We start from the raw sequence: 24,573 nt of genomic DNA on the forward strand, positions 1-24,573 counted from the left end.
AGTTTTTTGTTTGTTAAATATAGCCTACTCTGTATGGTCTAGTGAAGAACATCCAGACCATCAGACAGAAGAAGTTTTTTTCGATTTGAAACTGACAGAATTATCCGGAGGCTTAAGGAGGACCTACGGGATACAGCATTGTAAATACTTAACTATGTTGTAGGCTAAATCATAAAGATTTAAATATTATAAATACGATATAATCATTGAGAGTGAAGCTCATTATTTCCTTGGAACAGTAAACAGCAAACTCCTTCCACTGAGGAAGACCATGTGATGTGATTAAAAGCTCAATGAGAAGTTCAAGCAAGTAAGTTGACCATGTGTTTAAAATATTTAAAATCAAGTTATAATAAGATTTATAATATGCTAATAGTGTGCTAATGCTAGTGTACATCGATACCCGACCTCCAAACCTAACATGATGTCCACGACTTTTATTTTGAAAGCCACCTCAGGACGTTTTGTCTGATGTAGTTTTTGACGCCTCTCTGATTCATACAGCTCTGTGTTTATAAATCCAATTTGAGTGAGTCAGCAGGCTGAAGGTTTGGCCAGACTCTGGTTTCCTCCTCCAGGATAAAAGCATGAGCGCAAGCCTGCAGAAGATTCTCGTATTTTCCACCTGCAGGATCTCCATGCAGCTGAGCCGCTAGACTGCTTATCTTTTGCCTGAGAACAGAGCACAGGATCCGTACAAAGACCAGGGAGGGAAGGAGGCTGAGCGAAATAAAGCGCAGCTTCCTTGCGTTATGTTGGGCAACAGAAAGAAAGCAGCGGTGAAGAATGGAGCCGGGACGTCCGAGTCAAAGGCCATCGATCCCCTGAGGAATCTGGGTGAGTGTTGCTTTACAGCTCCTGAAATCGGGATGTATTTAATAATCAGAGGCTTCTCCCTCTCACATAGTTATATTGTTATGATAAGGGGACGTCATTCCCATCTACGACATCCGGCTGTAGCGCTGAATACTGTAGTAACATATGTAGTACCGTTATCTGCACCTCACACTGGCATGATGAGGAAATATTTAACATTAACACAGAGTCGGAAAAAAGTGTAATTATAATAATAATAATAATAATAATAATAATAATAATAATAATAATAATGATAATGATAATGATAATAATGATGATAATAATAATAATACACTTTATTTATATAGCACAATTCAAGCATAAATGCAACATAAAGTACCAAGGAGCGGCAGGAGCTCAGTCAGTAGGGACTCCAATTTATTCATGTTTGAGGAGGTAAACCTGTTTAAATATTTAAAACAAAAACAAAAACAAGGACAAAAAAGATAGAATAGAATGAGAAATAATGAAAAAGCAGATTTTGAGCCCCTAAAACCTTCAGGCACAATGATTTGGGGCATAATTAAAATGATTAAAGGCTGCCTCTTTTTAGTTCTGACCTCAGGAACAATCAGGAGGTTGTTTGAGGATCTAAGTGTTAGCAGACATATATTTCATAACCATGTCAGACGGATAAGATGGGCACAGCCAAAGATGTAAAAACAATAAAATCATTTGATCCGATGTGCAATTATATAAAGTAAACAGCTGCAAGGAAAGATTATAATCATTAGCGATGATTTATGTTATGTTATTTTTATGATTATTCAGAATGAATTGTGGTCGAATATCAAAACATTTGTAAAAAATGCTGATCACAATTTTCTTGGAGCCTAAGGTGATGTCCAATTGTCCAAAATCCATAGATATTACATTTACAATAATATAGAGCAGAGAAAAAACAGCAACTCATCACATTGGAGAAGCTGAACTGCGAATATTTAGTCATTTATTTTGATAAATGACTAAAACAAGCAACCAAATGATAAAAGTTGAGACTGACTAATCGTTAGAACTACTAAAGATGGTGTCTGTTAATTATAACATTGGGTGAATGAGTTCATGAAATTAGAGCTTGAAGGTTTGTTTATTACTTGTTTACAACATGTAGTGTAAGTTAGAAGCCCACCGTTCCACATAGGTTGTTGCTCTCCTTGTTTAACTTTTTCTCAACACAAACATGCATTATACAAGTTATGATCAATAATAGAAACCTTTAAAATAACAAAATGATCTTAAAACATGTTCTAGAGCTATAACTCAGAGTTATATTTTCAGACAGCTGACTAGCCAGCAGCATTATCATCTTGAGCAATAGTTGACAAACAGCGGAGACAATAACCGTCTAATGTTGTGTTCAGATGGCCTTTAATATACACTGTCATATGATCCATCAGCCTGACCCTCCATATTTTGATCCGCAGAGACAAAACCAAGTGCAGCAGCACCACAGGGCCTCCAAATGTCAAAGTAAAGCTTGTTATTACTCAGCTTGCATTGAGATGTAGAGCAGCAGCTTCTACAAATACAGAACACCTGTGGCTGAGTTGTGTGTGAACAACATCCAGCTGAGTGCACTCACACAGTGGCTCAAACAAAGGTTGCAACAAAAGTGTATTAATACCATAATCAATTATTTTTCTTGATCAATCAATGCATAGTTCTATAAAAAAAATAGTTATAGGTTATAAATAACTAAAACACAAAGGATGCGTGTTTTGATTTAGTAATAGCCAATTCAAATGTATTTAGTAAGATAAACTGCAGGGAGTGACTATTTGGTACATTTAATTAAATAATAAATAATTCATTGTGTATCCAATGATTGATTGACCAATGAATTAACTATTGATCATTAGTCACAACCATCTTGCAGTTTGGAGTGCACCAACATGTGTGGGCTGTTACAAGGCTCTACTCGAGCTCACAGGTGTATGTGTGTGTTCTTCAGCGTGGCTTTCATTCAGGAACTAGTTCTAGTTCTGGGTGTTTGCAATCAGCTGTGATCTGTGCATCAAACACTGTTTAAATCTTCTCATCCACTGTGGATGGGCACAGAATGAAATTCTCAAAATAGAAATGACAAACACAGCTTTGTAGAAATTCCCCATTTCAATCTCAATAAAGGTAATTTGTTGGAGCTTATCAAATTCATGTCAAAACATGACCCAGAAATTGAAAATAGACTGAAGGAGCTGCCATCAGAGCTGATTGAGGCTGCAGCATCAGTGCTGCATCGTAAGATAAAGACTGAAGTGCATGAACAATATTTTGCCATACTTGTGGATGAATACAAAGATCTAGCTTAACGTGAGCTAGATGCTGTTTGTATCCGATTCATTCATGGAGGGGTCATCAACTAACGGGTGTGGGCTTTGTCTGCACTGGGAATACCACAGAAGATTGTGGAGGTCCTTAACCCACTCGAGTTGGATCCTTCTGTCTGTGTCGGGTTCTGTTTCAATGGATCGGTCGTGTGAGGGCACAGCTTCTCCTGAAAGAAACATTTCTGAAGCAGTTTATGTACACTGCAAATCTGCTGCCAAAGCTTCCGGGGATGTCAGCACATTTTTTTGACATTGTGAATCAAATACACAACTTCTTCACTGGGGCTACTGGAGATACAAAAGCAGACGTATCCAAAACGTCAGTGTATGATACTAGATGGAGCTTACAACCTGGGTCGGTGCATAAGATATTGCAGTTGCTTGATGGAGGCTTACTGCAGGCTTTTACTGAATATGCGGAAAGTAGTGGACAAACTAAAATAGACGCAGAGCAGCTGTTGATACAGGTGCTTGTTACATTTTGCAGACTCAGCACTATGTGTAACAGACTGGATATCTCTGATTGAAACATTGAAAGCTACATGTGCAACTTTCCGCATGACTTTGATAAAGTGCTCAGATTGACAGATGAATTGATGGAAGAGCATGAGATCGCTGACATCATGGTCGCTTCTCGTGAAGCTGATTTCAAAGTCTCACAAAAAACTTCTGCTGTGAAGAGTAATGCTGATCTAAGCGTCCTCTGGAACTGTGTTCTAGATTTAAAGAGGACACTTGAGAATCATGAGAGCGTCGGCCTCTTTCGTACCTGGATCTGCCACTTCCTTCAAAACCCTTTCAAAGGGCCCAAGCCTTTTGTATGGGATTGATGCCGAGCTGTATGTTGGGTTTTGTGTTGATCACTGGCAATGTTGTGTTGCTAATAAAGCTTGTACTGTAGCAATTCTGTCAATTACTATTTTCCTACTGTACATACATGACATTAGTATATAGTTAATATGACTCACTCACTTTCAGATAGCATGTTGCCAGAAATACACACATTCAACAGTAAACCAACACATGTAGAGTGGTACAATAAAAGGAGAGGGAATAATAGAAATATATGCAATACATGATCTGTAACAATATTTGCTTCTAATTTGTGTACGAGTTTCTATTCAAGCAGCTTGTTAATTTATTTGAGTAACTAAAAACATGCAGACATAATTAATGTTTTTATTACCTGATCCGAAGCCTTTATTGAAGAAGTCATGGAAATGTCAGCCGCTTAACTAAGGCACTGATTATCTCTCAGAGCTGTGTGTGACTGTGAAGGCCTTTGTGTGTCTCTTCATAGTGTTCTGTGTGTGTGTCCACCACTGACAAATGTAATGTCGCACTAACTTAATGTCTACCGGTCACACAAAACTGTGTTTAATAAATAGGGAAATGCTCGTAAAATGATTATTGCTAGTCTTAATTAAATGCCACATCATACAGTTATGTTGGATTTACTAAAGATAAATGAGTTGTAGAATCTTGTGATTGTACTTGGAGTCTACATGACAGAATCTTTGCTCTATCAACGTGAAGGAGTCACATAGACGAGTCTTTTAACTTAAGTGCCTGGCTGTAAATATGTAATAAGAATGTGTGCAATGCAACACATTTTAAACTGCCATGCTATAACTAGGCTTAGTTTGAATGTACAAAGAGGCTGGCTGCTAGTACTTTTAGAAGAAGCAGTATTTCTAATCCAATACTGCTTAAAATAGTGTACTGTTTATGTCACTACATATTTGACATCTACAGACTTTGCAGATTAAAATGTCATATGCAAAACATATTAATTCCAATAATATGATGTACTGAAGGGTTTTAAACCACCTACAACATTTACATGTTTTACTTTTACTGGCCAATTGTTTCATTGTGTTTCATTTTGTTACTTTTATTTAAGAAAATAAGTCCAGAAACATTTTGTCTGTAGTTTTCCACTGCGACAAAATGGCCAATGTGTCGCTGTGGAAATCGCATGTACCATAATATTACTGCTTTTTGTGTTTATTAGTACAGCACAATGGTTTGTGTGTGTGTGTGTGTGTGTGTGTGTGTGTGTGTGTGTGTGTGTTTGGCTCTATCCCACCTCTCTTGATAGAGTAAATATTACCTTGGAGACGTGCAGTACAGCAGTTGTTGCTGCAGTAATATTTGGTTCTCGCAGCCTGTAACCACAAGGTTTCCACACCGACTGAGGAACTCTGTTCTGTGGTTGTGAGGCTACGTGTCGTTTTTTTAAGGTTACTTCTTCAATCTGTTTCTGAATGACACTTCTTCCTCTCACACACATACAGCCACACACCCACTAAATTTCTCCCACTGCTGCAACCTGGCTCTCCTCATTTACAGAAGCTCACTGTTGTACACAGTGGACTGTCTTTCCCAGTATCAAAACATCTTTGTGAGTGTCGTGACGCAGCCCTTCTCAAACCACAGTGAGACTTCTGTTTCAGCTGCTGAGTCCTGCTTACTCAGCAGGATCTGTGAAGAAGAGTTTAAAGGCAACGTTACAGCACAAATTATAACTTACTATTCCCCTCAATACACATGCACACCTGCCATGAGATAACAAAGTCACGCCCTTGCAGCCCGTTTGAAGCACCTCCTCATAGGAAACTTGAGATTAGTTACATTCCACACATTCTATTGGACACTACAACTACTGGATGGTCATTGATCAGATTTCTCAGCTGTAAGTGTGGCTGCAGTGCACAAAGGAAACAAGGACAGATGTGCATTCACAGCTCAAGGCTTTTTCTTTTTCTTTTCATACATTTCTTTCAATCAACTGCCACTCGACAGGGGCAAAATAGACATTTATAATACACTTGGAAAAAAAATTGTCCAGTTGGGGGTAGTGTTACAGCTGACGGGGTGGGGACGGTGCTGGCGCAAATTTCTTTTAGTTCACCCCTCTCCTTTCCCCCGCTCTGTCTCTGACTGTAGGTGTGTGTGTCGGGAGCGAAGTCCCGCCCTTCGCGAAACACAGCGGAGGAGGGAATATGAATGCGCGAAGCAATACTATTATTATTTTATTTTTTTAACTGCTTTATCTTCAAACAATTTCGCGACCCCGCTTTAGTACCTCCGTGGACCTCCTGGGAGTCGCGGACCCCCTGTTGAAGACCTATGCTCTAAATCCATTCTTATCAGTCAAACTTTCTCTCAGCAAGTGAACGTGTGTATTTCCCAAAATGTTGAACTATGCCATTAACATAAAGAATATGTATTTATGTGTGCAGCTTTAAGATTGTGTATAAAACAATGAATCTCTATGAACTATTAAGGTCGAGATAAAAACATTGAGTAAAAGTTGTGTTCCATGCACTTGATAATATCTTTTACTGACTAAAGATGTTGAATGTACTTTGAATATATTTATTATTTACATCTGATTCATACCGATTCATGGGTCATGACTGCGTTTATCACAAGACCTTTTGCATCATATACTATGAATTCACTCCCCTCTGCTAATCCAATCCAAGACAGCCAGCGTACTAATAATCCCAGCTCTGTCTTGTGCTGCTGGTAAATAAATAAGGGCAAAGATCAGTCATTATCTGGAAGTGGGTCAACAAATGTTACACAGTCAGATTGGGAGTATACAAAGGATTTAACTGCAGCTGAAATTATTCAAACAGACAAAGAAAACCTGTCTTAATCCTGCTGACGTCTGAGGACTGGAAGAAAAATTCAAGAGAGATAGATAACCTTTGAGTGGTGTTGAATCTTCCACTTTCATACAACCCTGCATCTGCAAAATAGGAAGCAAATTAAAGCTTTCCTTTTCGCCACAAACGTAACTAGACAAAATCAATGATAGCCACAGGATGGTGGCACCATGTGTCATAGAGCGCATGGTTGGTTACTCTTTTCTGAGGTCAACAGTATCATTCGTAGGATTACTGTGCATAGGAAATTGGGCATTTCAGATAGGATACAAACAGGAAAAAATGGCAAACGTCTTGTAATTATGAAGGTTTGCTCCAAAGTGTCAGCGTCGGTCATGTTAAGGAGAGGTCCTTCACAACATATATACTAAAGAAAGTTCTGAAGGAAAGGTATAATCTAGCTTTATCATGTGTTTATTAAAAGTTGTTTATCAAGAGTCAACAGCTGCTTTTAGCCTCACATTAGCATTAGGTTGGTTCAACATGTTGGAGGAGACAGTTCTTTGCCATGCACCGCTGAGTGTCATCTGTATAGAAGCGGAATTTGATGCTGAAGCTAAGAAAAGTTGTTGAAATTAAGAATGAAGTTGGTAATGGATCAAGTGTAATGCCTTCAGGGATATCCTACCTGACAGTATGGAGATATTAGTGTTATCATTAACAGGCTACAGAAAATACAGAAATGATACAGCTTTACATATTACTGGCAAATGAACGAATGTGTGTATCACAACATATCTTCTGGCTGAAAGACAGCCACATTCAGCTGAAAGGCTGACACAATCTCATTTGTCAACTTTGTATAAAGTGTCACAGGATATTGCTTTTCAAAAGCTCTTGGCTAATTTGAATTAAACTGTCCTCTCCTCTGTCCCACCTCATCACTAACATGTGTCTTTCTCTCATTTCCCATCTTCTGTCTACTTTTATCAAGTCCTTCTGTCTTTCTTAATGTCTGCGTCCATACCTTCGCATGTTGGCCACACCCAACTGCTGGTTTAAACACCAACATGTCAGAATTACAGAGCGGTCCAACAGAAGTATATATATATATATATATATATATATATATATATATATATATAAATATATATACACTAACTTCTAATTCTGACTATGTTCTACTCTTCTATTTTCTCTTTTCATCCTCCCTTTTCTCTCCTCTCCGCCTGCCTTCTGTCAGTGCTACTGAGTTATAAGGATTCTGTGCATACTTACTGCCATCAAGTCAAGTTTCCATGACATCACATGTGTGTATCATCGGGCATCTTTTTGTCTGTTTGCTTTCTAGGAGTGCAGGACGATGAAGATGTGAAGCGGATGTTGCAGGGCTCCAGCATGGTAAAGGTAAAGGTATTACTACTTGTAAACTATTTGTTAGTTGTTAGTGATCAGTCATTGAGATTTAATGGATTCCTTTATCATATGTAAAGGTCCGCTCGCCTCGCTGGCAGAAGCGACGAACTCTGAAGCTGCTGGAAGACGGTGTCACTGTCTGGTGTCAGTCTCACAAAACCTCCAGCTGGGCAAAGGAGCAGAAATCCTGTAAGTGTGTGTGTGTGTGTGTGTGTGTGTGTGTGTGTGTGTGTGTGTGTGTGTGTGTGTGTGTGTGTGTGTGTGTGTGTGTGTGTGTGTGTGTTCTTTTATATGACTCAATGAACAAAATGAGGCTGACGTGGTGGGTACAAGACAAAGGACATTTTAGATAGAACAAGTGGACATGCTAATGACGACCACAGATTAACAGAAGAAAATATATTTACAGACCTTCTACATCTATGAGGTGTCATTTTAGCATTAAAGAGGAACTCCACTGATTTTAAAAACAAAGTGTGTCTCCAGGTGTTGGGGAGTTCTAGTGCATATGTGAAAAAGTTGTAAAAATCTTCTTGTGTCTCTATAGGAGCTGTGCGAAGTCTGATAATGTCCTCATGTGGTGTCACAAATGAAAACACTCTGCTTGTGGAGTGAGAAAGAAGTGATCTTATCAGACCTCTGTAGCCCGCTCCTCTATCTACTTGAGCCACTACAAGCCTAACTCACCCGAATCTCCAGGAGAACTGTCTCTGGTCGAGTTGCATTGTGGGTAATGTAGGCGCCAGGTTCTGAGAAGAAATTATAATATCTCTGGTTTTGCTGCATCAATTGTGACGCTTTTTATAAAAGAAGAGAAAAACCATCCATCATCTGTGACATCATAAGTGCAATTTTAAATTGATGGAGTACTTTCTTAAACTTAACCTTGATGTGACGGCATATGCTGCACGGATCCAAAAACTAAAGCAAATGTGTCATGCTGTCATGAGTGAAATGTTAGTTTGAGGCCAAAAATAAGTTCCTGATTGAGCCTTGTGTAGGCTGACCAGCTCATTTCTACACAGTGTGTAACTGGACAACAATTGGTTGTGTTGTTTGTGTAGTTGCTGTCATATCTGATCCTCACTGTGACACTAAAACTTGTATTTATTTATAAAATAACTAATAACTCATTATAGTATAAACATGTCTAAACAAAAAGTGATGCTTTGAAAACATTTTAATAACATTAATGGTTTACTAACACTTTATCCAATCTTTACTCACTACATGCATTACAACACACATTCATACAGAGTCAGAGGCTCCATACAAGGTGCACATCAGCTCGTCAGTAGTGATAACCATTCACACACAGTTGGCCATGAGGAGCAATTCGGGGTTCAGTATCTTGCCCAAGGACACTTCGACATGCTAACTGCAGGGCCGGGGATCAAACCACCAACTTTCCAACCAGTGGACAACCACTCTACCTCCCACAGCCACACTACTACCAGGACACCATGATAAACTACAGTAACATTTTCAGATGTTAATTTTATTGTCAACACATTATGTGTGTTAATAAAAGGAATGTTGGTAAAGAGAAAGACTTTAGTTAAAGTAGAATCTAATGCTCATAGCTGCAGAGTTTAGCATATGTCTCAATAGTCCCTGGCCTTGTGAGAGTGCCCTACTTACTAAGATACACAGACTATCTAAGCTAACCTTCCTCACCCCACCCAGGCATTAAGAACCATCTAATTGGTAACAAGCAGGCCTTTCCTTTGCCAGAAGACTTTGGTGCTCTGTCAGGGCGTGTAAGTGAAACATGGATATACAGTATCTATTTGTGTTCACTTACTGCTCTGTACAGACATAGACTTGCTCACACAGCGACTCTCCCTCTTTGCCACTATCTGAGGGTCACACACGGTGCCTTGATTATAGAGCTCAACTATTTTAGGCCCAACATGGCAGCCGACCCTGCTGTAGTTCAAACGGTGAGATTATAGGACATTATATGGTGGTGTGAGTCTGCCCCAGAGCCTGTGGTTTAGTGCTGTATAGTTACCATACGACTCCACCACTAGGTAAGTCTCCCAAGTTCAGTACAGGGCCTTTAATTGCCACAAGACTAGGTTTGTGATGTGGCACAGTGTGTGTGTGTGTGTGTGTGTGTGTGTGTGTGTGTGTGTGTGTGTGTGTCTCTCATGCATCTCTTGCTTTAATGACCCCACATAATTACAGATATGTGTCCCCTCTACATCAGTTATCTTCTATCTTCTGAATAAGAATACAGTTTCTTCTACTACATACTCACGAGTGAACTTGATGTTCATGTCTTGTCTTTAACTGAAGCGTGTTCACCACTCCTCTCTGATACATACCTTCTTCTGAAATCTCCCAAGTAGATTTACCTGGACTTGACACGGATACGATGTGGAAGCTTGTCAGCCGCACGCAGTAATTTATCCCAGTCTTTACAGATCCTATGTGTTGGCAGTAATGACACTGGGTGGTCTATTCCAGTGCAGGAGTCCCCAACCTTTCTTGTGACGGTTTAACATTAAGTAATCAAGGTTATGTCTTTAGTGTGGACAGCAGTTGAGAGCAGTTCAACCAGAGACTTTCATTGAAAAGATGTTGGAGGCCTGAAGAGGTGGAAGTATCCAGTATTCATTATTTAGTTTATTTTTATTTTTTTTAACAGACTTGTCAAATGTGTATGGTCTGGTTTCAGAAGTGAGGGGAACACTTCATAGACACCTATATACACTTCATAAATAAAGACTTTCTATGGAAATGTTTTAAATAAAGAATTTCATTTGTATTTGTATTAGTTATATTTCAATCAACCTATCAAATAAGAATTTATGATGAAATCATGTTTGCCATAAGAATGTTTTTGATTAATGTTCTATTCAAACACTTCTTTACCAGGATGAATGGAGATTATTATTGTAGTTTCCCAGTCAATAAATCAATATGTTCCACAGTCAACTAATTACAACTTGAATGTTTGATTAACCTGGTAATTATGATAACTCACATATGAAATTAATGCAGCATTAATATACATATTAGAAAACAATGATAATGAGCAACACATTGTGAGTCTTAAAGGCCACAAGCTCAACCCAGGCATTCAGTTTCAACAAACAAGACTCATCATCAGCTGCACACATCACACTTTCTGTTTCTGAGTACTTCTTCCACAAAATGTTTTGAGCCTGATGGACATCTGGAACTGAAATGTTGAAAAAGTGGATAAAAAATCTTTGGGCCAGCATGCAAAATACACATACATACATGTATACTCTGTGAGCATCTTCCTTCTGACAGCATTGGGTATATTTTGAGCAGAATTCCCTGCTGTGTGTCAGGTACACACAGTGCACAGAGCTGTGCTGTCAGTTTGTAGTTTCTCGTGGAACCACAGGCAAACACCAGCCGATGCTTGGTCAGTCATGATCATTTGGTTCTCCATATGGACACATATGGACATAATCTTATGGAAATGAGCGTCAGGTTGAAACTAGTACAGCAGCAGCTCTGTGAGGGGAAAGCTTGTGTGTGGCAGACAGCTCAACTCTCCACAGGTGGTTTGTGTCTAAATTTAGTAGGAATTAGACCCAACAGTGCACTGAGTGTTATTTGTTGCCAAGCCAGTGTTGGAACCATCTCCATACACATTTAATATCCTGCAGAGAAACAGTACAAGCTGCTTTTCCAGCATTGAAGCTTACCCAGATTAGACGAAGAGCCAACATGTTGTGGAGCCTGTAACCATGATTTCCTGTTGACACGCAGCACAGGAAGTGTGTGTGTGTGTGTGTGTGTGTGTGTGTGTGTGTGTGTGTGTGTGTGTGCGTGTGCGTGCGTGCGTGCGTGTGTGTGTGTGTGTGTGTGTGTGTGTGTGTGTGTGGATACTACTGTACACAACACAACTTTAACACAAAAAATACATTATGTCGTTGAAAATAGTGTGACAAATATTAGCAGTACATAGATACCCAGAAGAACTGGAAAGACTGTGGAATTAAAGATGGAGTCAGACCATCCATCCATCCATCCATCGTCTACCGCTTATCCGGGATCGGGTCGCGGGGGCAGCAGCTCCAGTAAGGAACCCCAATCTTCCCTTCTCCGGGCCACATCCTCCAGCTCCGACTGGGGGATCCTGAGGCGTTCCCAGGCCAGTGAGGAGATATAATCTCTCCACCGAGTCCTGGGTCTTCCCCGGGGTCTCCTCCCAGCTGGACGTGCCTGGAACACCTCCCTAGGGAGGCGCCCAGGTGGCATCCTTACTAGATGCCCGAACCACCTCAACTGGCTCCTTTCAACATAAAGGAGCAGCGGCTCTACTCCGAGTCTCTCACAGATGGCTGAGCTTCTCACCCTATCTCTAAGGGAGACGCCAGCCACCCGTCTGAGAAAACCCATTTTGGCCGCTTGTACCCGTGATCTCGTTCTTTCGGTCATGACCCAGCCTTCATGACCATAGGTGAGGGTAGGAACGAAGATCGACCGGTATATTGAGAGCTTTGCCTTCTGGCTCAGCTCTCTTTTCGTCACAACGGTGCGGTAAAGTGACTGTAATACCGCCCCCGCTGCTCCGATTCTCCGGCCAATCTCTCGCTCCATTGTCCCCTCACTCGCGAACAAGACCCCGAGGTACTTGAACTCCTTCACTTGGGGTAATGGCTCATTCCCTACCCGGAGTAGGCAATCCACCGGTTTCCTGCTGAGAGCCATGGCCTCAGATTTAGAGGTGCTGATCCTCATCCCAACCGCTGCACACTCGGCTGCAAACCGATCCAGTGACTGTTGAAGGTCACAGACCGATGATGCCATAAGGACCACATCATCTGCAAAGAGCAGCAATGAGATCCTCAGGTCACCGAACTGCAACCCCTCTCCTCCACGACTACGCCTCGATATCCTATCCATGAAAATCACAAACAGGATTGGTGATAAAGCGCAGCCCTGGCTGAGGCCAACATTCACTGGAAACGAGTCCGACTTACTGCCGAGTATCCGGACACAACTCTCGCTTTGGGCGTACAGGGATTGGATGGCCCTCAAAAGTGACCCCCTCACCCCATACTCCCGCAGCACCTCCCACAGTATCACCCGGGGGACCCGGTCATACGCCTTCTCCAGATCCACAAAACACATGTAGACCGGATGGGCGTACTCCCAGGCCCCAGACGATTGTTGATATTTCAAATAAAATAGCCCGTCCAGATTCATTAACAGAGCGTATAAACACCACATTTATTTTCAGCGAACACACAGAGCGGACATTTGAGGCCATGAAGAGATCACTGAATCTGACAAAAAGCGTAATTTGTTTGAATTGCTGACTCCACCTTCAGTTGGCAAGATTAGTCAAGCTAAAGTAAATAAATGAAAAGAGGCCATATATCATTATCTATTCCTAGTGTGCTGCTCAGTGTGTGTGTGTGTGTGGGTGTGTGTGTGTGTGTGTGTGTGTGTGTGTGTGTGTGTGTGTGTGTGTGTGTGTGTGTGTGTGTGTGTGTGTGTGTCAATACAAATCTGTATGACAAATTATATCTTTGTGTATTTTAGTGGCTTAAACACACACTACACTACAGGCCTGCGTACAGAATAAAACCATGAAAGAGTAAGTGTGTTGTTGTGAGCTGCCTGTGGTGCTAGAATGACTGTAGTAAATGCATTTATAATAATGCTTGTATTGTATTTTACTAGTACTGCTAAAGTACTGTTAATTGATAATTACAGAGAAACTGTGAGTAGAACTTGAAATTGTTGTGTTTGAGTCTGTAAGTGGATGTTACATGTAATAAGATAAGATACGTATCCAGTGGACTGTAATCCTGCAGTTCCATCAAGTCCTTATTTAGGATCCTAGTGGCCTGAAAGTAGAAGCTCCTCCTGAGCCTCTCAGTACTCGCCTGGTGTATCTGCTACCTTCTTCAAAATACAGCTAAAACTGTGTAATACATGTATTGAAGCATGGAGTTGAACTGTAATAGAGAGAGCGGTGCAGGACACTAAAGTTCCTTTTCTCTCATTAGTTCTGCTCCAGGGATGTAAGGGTTGGGTAATCCTAAAAACTACAGTAGTTCGCTGTTTCCCACTGTTTTCTTTCAAAACAGACATTTCTGCATCCTCATCCATTTCAAGTTGCTGTTGGTGGGAAAGTAATGTAGGTTTGAACTTCTCTCTCTAACTCTTCTTTTTATATTTTTGACATTTATGTCACATCGTGTTAGTGCAGTGTTGATTTGGTCTGAATGCCATTTTACAAACATTGTGTCCCAAGGAACGACAATCTGTGATTTAGTCCAGTGCCAATGTTCAGTGCCCATACAGGGGACATGTTCACTTTCCTGTTCCAGACCTGCACTTTATCACTGTAGCCATCATCTTTCCAAGTGTTTAAGTTACCTCATCTTAACCAAAGTGTATTTTCCATACCAACAGCCTTTCCCTAAAGTTAACCTCTGCAGTTGCTTCACTCTCTTAGCCCTCCATGTCTGCTGCTCAGACATTTGTCTCCTCTCTAGAATATCCACGCAGACAGAGTTCTTCTGACAAGAGTTTGTCATTTGCAAAGGCTCCTCCCACAAGAATGGCTTCTGAATGACCATGTTTATTGTTGTGGTCTTACTTTAAATGTTAAAAATGTTCCGTCCAAGCTTTCAGATATGACCTTGTTGATAACTAAATACTACCTGAGCAATAAACTAATGAAACAACTTCCTCTTAGAGTGAACTACACGTGATAACAGGATGGATAGCTAATTGGGCAATACTTGCTCTTTACTTACTTGTTACTTCTTCCTCCACCTTTTTTCTCTGTTCCCCTCACACATCCTCAGTCTCTGTCATGGAAGTGGAGTGTGTTCGTGAGGGTTGCCAGTCAGAGACATTGCGGCAGATGCTCGGCTCAGTACCCGAGCAGCGGTGTTTGACAGTGGTCTTCAAAGGTCCCCGCAAGAGCCTGGATCTCCTCTGCCAGAGCCAGGAGGAGGCTCAGCATTGGGCTCGCGGCATCCGAACTCTGCAGGAGAGGGTGGAGAACATGACCCAGAAGGAGAAACTTGACCAATATCCTTATTCTGTTCAATGGGAATTGTAGAGCTGTCTACATCGTATATGCAAGGACAAGAGAGCCAAGAATGATCCTACTCTTATATATAAATACATATAAGTTTTATACGTTTGAATTTTTCTTTAAATATTTGTTCTTAAGCCCATAGCCCCCTGAAAGGACCCTTGAGAGTCCCAAACCAGAATGTCAACAGTGTATCAAGTATGGAATGAAGATTTACGTATGTTGGTGGTTCTTTTGTCATCCTCACTTTTCTGATTGAAGGAAATGTTCCAAACTCCAGGATTCCAACACAAAGTATCTGTAGGCAGAGTTAGTCTGTGCCTCGTATTGTATTAGTCACTGTACATGTTCTGCTCTTGCTGCTTCCTTGACCATGTTAGTGTGTCACCTGGATTCATGCCTACCTGAGTCGGGCCGACCAGAACCACGATGATAAGATGAGCTATGACGAAGTCCAGACACTTCTACAGATGATCAATATTGACCTGAGTGACCAGTATGCCCGTAGCCTCTTCCAGGTAGCAGAATGCACACTCATATTTAAAGACATTGACCCCACATCCAGGATTTCATTCAGTAATTAAAATGGATTCATACATTCACATGAACTGATTAATGACAGACCTCCATTAACGGTGTCGCTTGGATGAATTGAGACCAGCTGGAAACACAGAACAAAGAGTGATCGCCTGTGTCTCACTCTGTCTGATAGAAATGTGACCAGTCAGCCGACGGTCGTCTGGACCACGGAGAGATTGAAGTGTTCTGCAGGGAGTTGTTACGGAGACCAGAGCTGGATGCTGTGTTTATCCGCTACTCTGCAAATGGCTGCGTACTTTCCACTGTGGACCTGAGGGATTTCTTGAAGGACCAGGGGGAGGACACTTCACTCATACACGCCCAAAGCCTCATCCTCACCTATGAACTTAATGAGTGGGGTACGGTGCTAAGTAACAATAGATTGCAAAGTACAAACATTTAACTGATAAGCTCTTTAGAACATTGATAGCAACAAACAACTATTTGCTATGTCAGTATATATAGTGTTGTAATGGCATCCTGAGCAGAGAATGAAGTCTGTGTGTATTGATCTGAGCTTCTCTGAGTTTTGTTTTGGTGGCCGGCCCGGTCGTGCGTGCATGTTGGTGTCCCTTCGTCCCTCTGGCTAGTCCCTGCTGCTCAGATACAAGAAAATATTCAGCTACAAAAGTCTAGTGAAGAAGCTGCAGCACATAATTACTTGCTCATTTAATATCTCAATGGCCCTTAATCGATTTTAAAATGTTGGAACTCAGATTTACAATCTGTGGTATTGTACCCACTTTACTCACTGTAGGATCAAAACAATAAAACTCGACGTGGTCGATCAAAACATCAAACTAGTTCTGAATAAGCATAACGTGACCCCTAGTTTAAACGGCACGAGACAAGGCGATGCCTTCATAATAAGGCAAAACATGGTTTGTATCTTATTTGAAGTGCTATCATATCAGCTTTATACTGTGTATACAAACATATGAGAGAGTTAAACATGTTGAATACTTCCAAGCTGCACTATGACTACCATAACAACATAATAATTCCCCTCCTGTATTGACTTGTGTTTGTGCCTTTTGCCCAGTACAGCCCAGAAGAACCAGTTCATGACCCCCAATGGTTTCACCATGTACATGCTGTCGAAGGAGAATTGTGTGTTCAACCCAGAACATGCTAGAGTTTACCAAGACATGAAACACCCACTGGCACACTACTTCATCTCCTCCTCCCACAACACCTACCTCACTAAGGACCAGCTGACTGGGGACAGCAGCACAGAGCCATACATCCGGTAAGAATCAACACATATGCACATATGCACTCTGTAGTCCAGGTAAAGCCCATCAATCAGCAGTAGGGCTGGGCTATCCTGATATAAATAGAATAGAATAGAGCTCCTTGGCTTTGTAAGAAGTCAGCTGAGGTGGCTCTGATAAGGAGGCCTTCAGGAAGCTCACAGAGGCTTTCAGACTGTGGGGCGCACCTCCCCAGGGGGGCGCAGGAGATTTGAAAGGGGGGCACAAATCCAGTGACATGAAACAGAAATTCTGCATTAGATGTTTAAATATTTAAAAGATGCCAATTAGGCCTTGTTATATTGTAAAAGGGACGTGTGTTGTGGACGGGAACACAGCTAACCTCTGGTTGTCAACACAGAGAGATAGACGGCACAGAACAGTTACAAACTCTTAAATGACATTTTCTCTCTTAGAGCCCTGAACCATGGCTGCCGCTGTGTGGAGCTGGACTGTTGGGATGGAGATAAAGGAGAGCCAGTCATCTATCATGGACACACACTCACCTCCAAAGTGCCCTTTGTCGAAGTCATTGAGACGATCAAAGACTATGCTTTTAAAGTGAGTACTTTACTAGAATCACAATCCTTTTGTGTACAGTATTTTGCCTTGGTCCCTTTCATGATGTACGGTACAGATTATTAGAAGGTTAGACGCATGGTTTCTAAATTCATTTGTAGACAAAATAATATCTTTCTAAACTCTATAAAGTGTAAGAATTATATGTACATTGACAAAATAGCTGATAGGCCAAAGGATCATTTCCTTCCCCTCTTCTGCTCTATGAAAAATATCCTTTTCTCCCTGACTTTGCACCATCATCGCTCTCTTCCAGGCCTCTCCTTACCCTCTGGTCCTGTCCCTGGAGAACCACTGCTCCGTGGAGCAGCAGGCAGTGATGGCTCGACACCTGCGATCCATCCTGGGAGACAAACTGCTCACCAAGCCTCTGGATGGTTTGGATCCTCCCAACCTGCCTTCTCCAGAGGCAAGGAGACACTGTTCCATAACCAGCTGAAACTTCAATCCCATAAGGACTACGATATTTATTGAAATGAATAATGCCTTTGATTGAGATAGATTATACCTGCATGCACTGGACAATGACAGATTTTGAAGTTGCCTAAAAATAAGAAAATAAGAAAACCTGGCTTGATGATGATTTAACGTGTTGTCCTCACGGCATGTGCTCCTGGAGACACACCGACTGTAGTGGGAACGAGCACAGAGGAGGTTTACTTTTCCAGGTGTTTATATTTCAAATGATGAACAGGTGACAAGTTACAGATGTGTGGTTAAGATTGAAAAGAAGGCCAAGTTCAAAGATGGTTGTGGTCCAAGTAAGGGCACCAGAAGTAGGGAAGGAGCCATCGCAAGTTAGTCTGCAGTTGGAGTGTGGCTGCTACTTTTCAGTGGAATGTGATGTGGTTAAAAATAGCCAATGACGGGCTCTCAGACAGATTCCTGTACTGGACTTCACTCTGGCACGCTTTTTAATATCCAAACTCTCTGTTAGGCATGTGCAGCATTTGTAAACAGTTTCTCTGTCTTGGTAGCAACTGTTAGGATTATGTGAACAAACTGTTTGTGTTAGATGGTAAATCCAGCGCCATCTGCTCTTCTGTGTCCCACTGATCTGTACAGTCCACAGAATCATAGCATGTGTGTGAGGGTGAGTGCGCCCTCTGCCCCAGTAATCACACTCCCTTGAGGCACCTTATGTGTGTGCCTGTCACTACCCTCACATGATTTTATACCATTTGCTTGTAGGTTGGTAAACTCACATACTTTTCTTTTCTTATCTAACCGTTGTGGCACATTATTATAGAGCTTAGCCATAAGCAACAATTACAATCTGGCAAAGTGCGCGCGGAAATGGGCTGGTAAATATCCTGCCAGGCTGATTAGGTGAATGAGATGTGAGAATGTGGGAAGGTGATGGAAAAGACAGGAAAGGGGTTACTGCAGGTTCAGGATCTGAAATGAAGCACAGCACCGGAGGCTTAATGTTAAGGCTTAACTACTGCTCACTTACTCACACTGTGTAACCGTGAGCTCTGAAGGAAACTGAACAAAGAAGAAGAAAAAAGGAGAAAAGTCTTTATGAATTGAACTAAATGAGGTCTGCATTTAAGCAGAACAGCAAATCTATATCATCATATGCTCACTATTCACAAACACATGACTTTTCACTCAAATCTAACTATGTAAAACACTTCAGACTCTTCTGGAGTCGCACGGAGAAGTAGTGTGTGACCCTGTTTATGCAGATGTGTTTTAAATGTTTTAGTGAAAAGTCATTTGTAGTGAACATACGATAAATGAGACTTGGATTAAAGTGCACGAGCTGTGTGAGAGTTTGTAAACAGATGTTTTAACGAGTATCGTTACAAACAAGTTGTTAATGTGCAGTGTGTGTAATGTGTTGGTTGTGTGTGCAGGATCTTAAGGGTAAAATCCTGGTGAAGGGGAAGAAGGAGCACGTGGTGGAGGGGTGCTCGTCCAGCTCTTCAGACCTCAGCTCCTCAGACGAGGAGGCCAGCCATACTGAAGGCAAACCCAGCAGGAAGAAAGAGGACAAGAAGGTAGAACTCCACCAGCTCTCCTTTATCCTCGCAGCAGTGGCTCTCACCATTCTTTAGTGTAATGTGATGGTTTCTGTGTGTATCATCTCAGCCAGGTGTGTCTAAGCTGAGTCCAGAGCTGTCAGAGCTGGTGGTGTACACCCGCAGTGTTCCCTTTAAAAGCTTTGAACAAGCAGCCAAAAACCCAACAACTGACATGTCCTCTTTCTCTGAAAGTGACGCACTCAGACACGTGAAGGACTCAGGTATGATGTGTGCATGGGACTAAACTGACTTTCTAAATGTGAAGGGAAATAGTGTGCATGTTGCCCACCTGATATTAAGATCTGGTTGTGTACTGACAGTTACCTATTGATTCTACCTAAAAGCAAAATGTCTTTCTTCAGCTTAACATTGGACTAACTGGACTAATTGGACTTTTCTTGTCCTGCCCCTCCAGGGATGTATTTTGTTCGTCACAACAGCCACCAGCTCAGCAGGATTTACCCCTCAGGCCAGCGCCTCCAGTCTTCCAACTACAACCCTCAGGAGATGTGGAACGGAGGCTGTCAAATTGGTAAGAGCTTATTTAATGTCCCAAGAGAAGCAGAGAGAGTAAGCAAGAGCTGTCCCTCAGACACACATCCTTCTTATTCTTACTTTCTTCTCGTTGGTCTAATTGTGTGGACCCATACCCCCAGTGGTAGAATCAACAGAGCCTTGTGGTAGACCTGTGCCGCTAACACAGTTCTGGGGTTTTTTCTCCAGTTGCTTTGAATTTTCAGACACCTGGTGAGCAGATGGACCTAAACCAAGGCAGGTTCCTGCAGAACAGCCAGTGTGGATACATATTGAAGCCTCCCTTCATGCGTCAGCCTGACACCAAATTCAACCCGGAGAATGTTGGTGGAGGTCCTGGCCACAGACCCGTCCTGCTCAGTGTTCGGGTAAACCTACCTTAAATAAGTAGCAAGTAGCGAAATATGTCAAGCTGCAGGTATTTTCATAATTGTCAATTTGCATTGGAAAGATAAATATTTTGCCTGACATAGAACTACAGGTGGATGTTCAACTTGGTTTCTTTGTGCAATGGTTGTAGGGAGTTGTAATTGGTTGCATTTTGAATCCAAACATGAGCCATGGAGGAAATATATACCACCAGTATACTCAAATGTCAAATTTCTTCATTCTATAATGATACTCGTATCAACTTAAGATTGGTTTTCTTCCAGGTTATTTCAGCTCAGCAGCTGCCGAAACCAGACTGGGACAAACCCAGCTCAATTGTGGACCCTCATGTGTGGGTGGAGATACATGGTGTTCCCATAGACATCAACAAGAAGAAAACTCATCATGTCGATAACAATGGTAAATGCTTACCCTATTGACACAATAGTCGTAACGTTGTCTCCAATTAAAACCATGAGATGTGGTTGAAAGCTCCAGACTTTCCCTGGTGGAAAAAGTCAATTAGCTTATGCAACTCCAAGTGGTAGTGGTAGGAATGCAAACTGACCCAGACATTGACACTTGTTTTATGAAAAAACTATTGTAACAATATCCACTTACATATAATTAATAGTGTTAAATAAATAACTTTCAGCTTGAAATCCATTAAAATGAACACATTTGGAATATCACGGGTGGTGTTGATAAAGGGGCTGTGGGGGGAGCATAATGTCTTATAAACATTCATCAAGTAACATTCCACAACTTGGTGTGAATAAGTCTGTTGGTTTGTGTTCTTTCCTTGTTTCAGGCTTTAACCCACGATGGGACTGCACCTTTAACTTCACCGTGCATGTTCCTGACCTGGCTCTGCTTCGCTTCATGGTGGAGGACCATGACTATACCTCAAGCAATGACTTCCTGGGACAATACACCCTGCCTTGTACGAGTCTGCGCACAGGTGTGTGTGTGTGGACAGTAGCGTTTGACTGTGCCAAATACTTGTTCAAGGTGGCCAGTACAGTATTAATAACCATTTGCTCTCCTGACCTTCTTCCCTTTGTCTCTGCAGGTTATCGTCATGTCCGACTGCTCAAGCTGGATGGCTCCAGCCTCTTGCCCTCCTCCCTCTTCATCCATCTTAAGGTCACACCATGTCAGAGCAGCCCCTCAAAATCATCAGCTAAGTCACCGACCAAGTCTTCAGCCAAGAAACCCTAACCCCATCTCACACATAGCAACATGAAGCATGGACCCCGGACATATCTGCCCGGATCCAAAAAAAGATCTGGGCCCTAATTCATTCAACCGAATTGTTCTAACCTTGTCCTTCTAATGTTGCAACGATATCCTCAACCTGTCTATATTTTATGGAACAAGAGGATTGCATTGTGTCTCTTTAATGCCTCAGTCAATGGAGGTTTGAGACTCGGGGAACTTAACAACCCATTGAACCAGCCTGCAGGTGTCTCATCTGCCAGATCATGACCAACGTTTGGTGCTAGATTTTGTCTCTACATTATGAACATAGACGACTCAGAGCTAACCTCTCAAACTTGCTTAAGTCCCACGCCTTCTGAAGGAACGACTTCTTTTTAACTACAAGTATCTTATTTTAGTGTGTTTTATCGGAATAGTCTAGAAATGCCTGCTGTTATGTGATTTAAACATTACTTATATATAAATAGAGACTATGATCTATGAAGTCTCCAAACAATCCTCTGATGTGATGTGCACACTGACAGAACTATTGATCGCTGTATCATACTGGCTGTGAAGTCATCCCGTCCTACTGAGACGAGGGACAGAATCCACAGTCAAGACACTTTTTACAACTTTTCCCAAACCAAAACATGCCCACTTCATGCAGCTGTGTGGAAGATTTGAACTTTTCTCTCTCGCTTTTCCGTTTTTCAGATGATGTTTCTGTCACTTTTTGTTTTTACATCTGTCTTAAACTGTACAGCATCTTCCCCATTAGTGCGATTAGTGCATCTTGCCCTTCTCCATGACAGCAGGCATGTCACGACATCTTCGAGTGTGGCCTTTTGAAACAGCTATACACACTTTAGCCTAACGTGTGGTGGGTTGACACTCTGTATACATTATAATATCGGGCATTCAGACTAAAAAAATTTAGTGGCTGCGTTGGTTGATAAAATATGATAAAACTAAATCCTAGAAAGCCAGTTCAAGTCATAAATACATGAGTGTGAAGCCTTATCAGACGCTAAAACACTGCACAGTGGTTTATAATACTGTGAGTCAAGATTTATACAACTCTGGAAAGTTATCACGGTGACCATCATTTTACCCTGCGTCTTAATGATTGTGAGGTAAATATTAGAATTGAGCAAGTATTATAAAAAGCAAAAGCCATATGGAAACAGATGTTACTGTAGGTCTCCATGAGGAAGAGAAGTTTCTACCTGTCTGACACATGCTCTACTAATTAAGCTTAAATCCCTTCCCAGTACTTTTATAATGTAGCTTAGTGTGATATGTTAAATAGAAAACATATTTTGAAGAGATTATTTTTCATTTAATGTTTGATTCACAGTGACTGTATTTTAGCTCGACACAATCTACATTATATGTGTTCTTCCTCTTTATTAGTGAATGACCAAACTATATTATTAAGTAGCATCTAGAGTTTTTATACTATAAATAGAATTTGCTAGCAATAGCAAAACATGATGTGCACTAGATAAATCTGCTGCCTTGTTGTTAGCTTGTTAGATGAGATATGCATGCATCTGCTTAATATTTGCAATGAGTTTTCTTTGTTTACGTTGTGTTTAGATGTGTACTGTGCAGGGAGAGTCTGCTTCATTGAGGATCCTGGACACTGTGACATAAAGACTTTATTATTGTCAGTGATGGAACACATTATAAGACACATTTCTATTCTGTTAAGTCATCTACTGTAAAGAAAGACTTCTATACAGTGTTGTATAGGACAGGAGGGACATTCTGTTTTCTAGGAGTTTGTTTTAGAACATTCGTATTTTGTTCATTTACAAGTGACGAAAAGAACTATGAATATGTTATTTTGAGATAATGTTATGAATTTAAGGCTTTTTTAAATCAGGACTGAGAGCTAGTGTTGGTCTCTCAGCATCTTCTAAATGTGTGAAATAATCAAACAGCTTTAAAATATGTTTGGCATCTTGAGAAGACTGTGAAAGAAGAAACATTCTCTGCTTGTCATTTTGACAAGACATTTGATCAGATCATATTCTCTTGTAGAATTAGGGTCAAATGTGATGTTTTGGAGCCAGTGCCAATAACTTTATCTCTGTGTCCGACAATATTATTATTTATTTGATTAGCTTTTATTTATACAGGTAAAATGTCATTGAGACACAGGATCTCATTCTCAAGAGACACCTGATCAGATGGTAACAGAACCACACAAAGTGACAGACAGACACTAAACACAGAGGCAACAGGATTGCACGTACTCACTTGTTCCAGGAGCTGTAAGTGTACCAACTACATATATGTTTAAAGACCAGTGGTGTGTTTTTAACTGTAGCAATATTCAAAAACTGTATCTGTACAGTTCAAAGCATTGACATTGTTGTTTTTATTTATTAGATTTGAAGTATGTTACTGTTTGCTTTTGTCATGCACCAGCTGTAAATCCACCTGATGTTATTTATTGATACAGGTAATATATACACAACAATGTACTACAACAGGCTGAACACAGTTGAACACAGAGAAGAACCTCATAATGCCACACAGTATTGTAACACAGTAATTGAAGTCCAGCTCTTGACCAAACTGTTAACTGATACATTAAGATGACATGTTATTTTTTACACTGCAATGAATAAATAAAGGTATAAGTTCAGCATTACATTGCTCTTGCTTGTATTTTCTAGTCAAATCTCAGTCCTTAAATCCAGTTTAAAAAATCTGCAGTGCATGGAGCCCCTCTCTTTATACATCCATGAT

General features: G+C 41.1%; 1 protein-coding gene across 1 annotated transcript; it reads left to right on the forward strand.

The window, feature by feature from the left end:
* Nucleotides 1–567: 567 nt before the first annotated feature.
* Nucleotides 568–24,475, forward strand: LOC115025032 (1-phosphatidylinositol 4,5-bisphosphate phosphodiesterase delta-3-A-like). Its single transcript, XM_029457002.1, has 16 exons — nucleotides 568–837; nucleotides 8,154–8,209; nucleotides 8,296–8,407; nucleotides 15,031–15,259; nucleotides 15,655–15,784; nucleotides 15,979–16,204; nucleotides 16,893–17,094; nucleotides 17,515–17,659; nucleotides 17,934–18,086; nucleotides 19,540–19,683; nucleotides 19,775–19,928; nucleotides 20,123–20,239; nucleotides 20,431–20,609; nucleotides 20,895–21,030; nucleotides 21,422–21,571; nucleotides 21,683–24,475. The coding sequence occupies exons 1-16, from the start codon at nucleotides 753–755 to the stop codon at nucleotides 21,829–21,831; spliced, it is 2,367 nt and encodes a 788-aa protein (XP_029312862.1). The 5' UTR covers nucleotides 568–752; the 3' UTR covers nucleotides 21,832–24,475.
* The last annotated feature ends 98 nt before the right edge of the window (nucleotides 24,476–24,573 follow it).

The sequence above is a fragment of the Cottoperca gobio genome, chromosome 19 (genome assembly GCF_900634415.1).
Source record: "Cottoperca gobio chromosome 19, fCotGob3.1, whole genome shotgun sequence".
NCBI lineage: Eukaryota > Metazoa > Chordata > Actinopteri > Perciformes > Bovichtidae > Cottoperca > Cottoperca gobio.